Source organism: Penaeus monodon, chromosome 29 (genome assembly GCF_015228065.2).
Source record: "Penaeus monodon isolate SGIC_2016 chromosome 29, NSTDA_Pmon_1, whole genome shotgun sequence".
NCBI classification, from domain to species: Eukaryota; Metazoa; Arthropoda; class Malacostraca; order Decapoda; family Penaeidae; genus Penaeus; species Penaeus monodon.
In genome coordinates, this window is record NC_051414.1 from 14,499,476 (window position 1) to 14,503,704 (window position 4,229).

Sequence of the window (4,229 nt, forward strand, 5' to 3'; positions counted from 1 at the left end):
TTCTATAACTCTTATGAAATAATCGGATGCATCTGCGTGCAATGGAGACAGCAACCCTCGAGCCTTGTTTGGGACTCAGCCCAAAGGTGGAATTCGACAGTAAGAACACGCTAAGCTTTGCTTGTGCAAGTGCTTTCGAGATCGGATTGTATGGGAGGTACAGTTTAATAATAAAAGTCACCGTTGTAGGCTTCATCTAAGGGCTTGGCAGGTTGATGCCTAGGCCTCAAAATCTGGGAACCTCCGACCAGTGCATTTTTTGTGGACTTCTTACACATGCTGTCATTACTCACCGTAGACTCTAAACAGCTCTCCAGTAATTTTCCATGCACTTAATTTAAGAAGAGAACTGTCTTGAGCCAACAAACTGACACTAGCATTGTTTTTATTCTTCTATGGGAACAGCAACCCTACAATTTTATTTTCTTTTAAAAATCCTGCTTTTTTCACTGTATGTTATGAATTATTCTTATTGTAAAATTTCTTCACAAAGTTTAACACACAAGCAATTTTTAATCACAATTTATTTAACAATTACAACAACCGTTTGACTTTTAGAAGAGGATGTGTTAATTGCGTTATTTGCAGCCCCGTCACCAGTTGTGTTGCACCCGCGGCGCTCGGGACGGGGAGGGCCCCCGGGCGGGGCAGCTAAGTGCCGCCAACTCATTCCGGTTTTGCTTTCTGTTGAAATCCGCCATTACCATTTCTTCGTCTTCAAAGGATTTTCTTCATCGTTTAGATATTTTTTATTTCGAAGCAAGATGGGGCCGTTAGTTTCATACATTGTGAAATTATTCACCTTCAGTCATACAGTCCTCAATCTTTTCAATGTTGAAAAGTTCTTATGACATCTTTGTATCTATATATTTATTAATAATTGTACAGTAAATAAATAGTCTACATCTAGTTCTTACAGATACTGGTATATAACCTAAAATATATGTCAGATAACACCGATGAATGACATTCTGAAGTTTAGAGACTGCCGCTATCTCCTCTTCCATAATAAGTTTCTCTACTCCTCTTCTACGCGTTCCTTGCCATCCCTCTTACTTTTTAATCGCCATGAATGCTCTCCATGAAAGGTGTCCCTCTTGCGTCCACTGAATCTGCGGGAGAGGGAAAGGCTGTCATGCATGAAAAGGCCATTATGGGCTGAACGGAAGACAACGGCATTAACAAAAACCAGTGAGGGAGATGGAGTCTCCTGCCGTCGGTTACCTTATTGGCGAGGGTGGACGAGATCTCAGCGAAGTCCTCCTTAGAGAAGTCATTAATGAAGGCTTCGCGTGCGCTTGTGAAGGCCTTCAGCTCCGCTTTGCTTGTCTTCATGAAGTCCTCATTGAGATCCTCGGAGGTCACGTTTGTGAATCCTGCGGATTCCAGCTCCTTCACGTAGAAGTCCTTCCCGGCGAGGGAGTACCCTTGTGTGGAAACATCTTTATTAGAATATTCGTACATACTTCTCAGAATTTGGGTTGACAAGGGCTTATGAAATAACCCGACACTTTTCAAACTTATAAACAATAACTCATTACCAGTAATGGATAAAATGAATGCTCTAAAACATAGGTTCTCAAACTGGGTTACGCGTACTTTAAAGGTGCGTTATGAACTCTACAGCGGTTTTAGAGTGGGCGTGGCGATGTGGGAGGCGAGAGCTATTAGCCGTGAGGAGGTGATGGCCCTGGGTGGTGTGACACAGAAATTTTTGAAAATATTACACGAGGCGCCATACTAGTAAAGCAGATGCCCAGAGGACGCACGATCGACCGGAATTTAAGAAACACTGTTTAAAATAAATAGGGAGTGAAGGAAAAAGTGCAGTACTCACGTTTGGCTCCATCAACGTAAGCAAGGAATTCCTTGGAGGGAATCGCGGGGCCACTGCAGAAATCGGTAAGGAAGAGGACGCCGCCGGGACGCAGCCAGCGCTGCGGAACACAGCACAGAGCCAGGATGAGACCCACTGCAGTCAATCTCGAGACAGTATATTTAATAAACTAGATCTTGTTATAAATATATTTATCAAATTTACTTTTACATACGTAAATGTGTTGAAAGAGTTTTTGCTTCTCCGGGATATGGAAGATGCTGTCGCGGCTGTAGATGATGTCATACGATTCCTGTTCGTAGTCCACGGTGAGGATGTCGCTGATTTCGAACTGAAGCTGCAAGAAAGATTAGCAAAACTTTAAAATATATCACTATGTACACGTTGAATTTTAGCCTGCAGTCATTAACTGCATAATATTAACACTATCTCTTGTTATATTTATAGTTCGTTAAACCCATTTCCATGATTAAAAAAAAAAAAAAATCCCCTTGCCAAAAGCCGTTCTTGCTGTCAACTAACCACGGTGTTCCACCTCACCTTTTTCTTCAGAGGTTCTTCCAGCTTCCCCTGGCGCTCGATGGCAATGTGGATCATGTTGGTAGAGAGGTCGACGCCGTGCACGTGAACCCCGTAGTGGCGCGCCATGTAGAAGGCTGACCCTCCGGTGCCGCAGCCCACATCCAGCACCCGCATGCCGGGGCGCAGGCTCAGACGGGCGCAGAAATCCTGTATTGAGCGCAGAAAGGGCATGAGACTGGTTACTAGAATTCAGTCAACTGACTTGGGTCACATAAATGCACAGTGTGTCTATAGGAGATCCAATGTATTTACCCTGTTCGTCGTCTCTCCACCTGTCGACCACCACATGTACCCATGTGCCCTCTCTCTTCCCAGGATATTCACCACAGAGTATTCCCTCTGCAGGAACTGAGCTAGCTGGTCTGACTCCTCGCCGTCCACGCGCCGCGCCAGGAAACACAGCTGGTTTGGGTTGCCGTGATACTGCAGGCCAGGTGCAGGAAACAGGAAAACTTCGTTACTAACACGACTTTGATTTAATTCATACTCTTCTGTGTCCAAGAAATGCTACTGTAGTCAAAATTACTAGAATCTAAGCGTTATTACAACAGTAACACAACAATAAAATCTCATAAACCAGTCATACATGGATGTACGTGAGGATGCTTTTGCCGCGGAGGATCTTGAACAAAGCCTTGCCTCCGGCCGTGACAGAATGCAACATATGGCAGTACTCCAAGGGCGTGCGGTACAATGTCGGGTTCTCGTTCCTCTTCACATTTCCTGAAATTGAATTACTACATTACTGAGGCAAATTTGACATGAATATTCTTTTTTATAGAGATCATCACAGCCTTTGAAAAGTATTCTTTGAATCATCTATTACTGCAAGACGGTCTTTTGTGACTTCAGTCAAACTGCGTCTGTGCATACTGTGCTTCTAAATTATCAGCATTCCATTTAGAAGTTGAACAGTGTGTAAAGATTCATCAGTCTCTTACCTGACTGATGGTAGCATGACTCTCTCACGAAGAAGTGTCCACCTGGAGAAAGCCACTTCATGCAGCGTTCGAACACATCTTGCGTCTCCTTGTCGCCGAGATACATGAACAGCCAATTGCTGAACACTAAATCAAAGCTGCCGGCAGGAAAATCCAATCTGCAAGAAGACTTATCTGGTGAGTACAGGCTCAGGGCCGAGTCTTTTTCTCTGTCTTCGCCTGTCTGCCTCTCCTCCGTATGTTGGCGGTCATACGCACAATTTCAGAAAATAACGTAACAAAAGTATAAACAGTCTCACACGTGTACTCACTTTGTGACATCTGCGCACATGAAGACGATGTTCCCCATGTGGTTGTTATCGTGCTTATTTTTATCGATGTATTCTTGCATGAAGTCCACAGCTGTTACGTGACCTGCCACTGTTGCCAGGCGTGCCGTGAATCGCCTGTTGATGCCCGGTTATTGTAAAATTGCATCTGTTCACACAAAGTAAATGAAAGTCTTTCACAATATTAGATAACAAGAACGTACTCGTTCTACACTGTACATACCCAATACCCGCTCCAAGTTCAAGGACTCGTTTTCCCTGATAAGGAGGCAGGTAAGACATGACTTCGTTCTGTTCATTTTCAGCCAAGTACTTGGCGTCGTTGGAGAGCATCATGGACTCGAGGGAAGGGCTGTACACTTGCCAGTAGCTCTTCATCTTCTGCCGCAACTTTTCTTCTTGTACCGTGGCTGCTATAAGAAAAAATAAAAATATGTGCACTTGCAAAATGAAAATAAGAATTATTGTAATAAAAAGGAACGTTCATTTCTCTTATTGTATTGTTGGAGCAGTTACTTTCATTACAATTAGTTTATCTTC

The 4,229-nt window shown here is 43.6% G+C and overlaps 1 protein-coding gene across 1 annotated transcript in view; it reads right to left on the reverse strand.

Annotated features, from left to right (window-relative positions):
- The window catches only part of LOC119591758, a 22,399-nt gene that overhangs the window by 9,321 nt on the left and 8,849 nt on the right, over positions 1–4,229 (reverse strand). Inside the window, exons 2-11 of the mRNA XM_037940504.1 lie at positions 3,913–4,102; positions 3,672–3,806; positions 3,361–3,518; positions 3,006–3,142; positions 2,672–2,842; positions 2,378–2,566; positions 2,052–2,174; positions 1,838–1,937; positions 1,225–1,427; positions 1,057–1,112 (exon numbers count right to left, since the gene is read on the reverse strand). Coding sequence (XP_037796432.1) covers positions 1,057–1,112; positions 1,225–1,427; positions 1,838–1,937; positions 2,052–2,174; positions 2,378–2,566; positions 2,672–2,842; positions 3,006–3,142; positions 3,361–3,518; positions 3,672–3,806; positions 3,913–4,102 — 1,462 coding nt within the window. The remainder of the gene's footprint in view (positions 1–1,056; positions 1,113–1,224; positions 1,428–1,837; positions 1,938–2,051; positions 2,175–2,377; positions 2,567–2,671; positions 2,843–3,005; positions 3,143–3,360; positions 3,519–3,671; positions 3,807–3,912; positions 4,103–4,229) is intronic.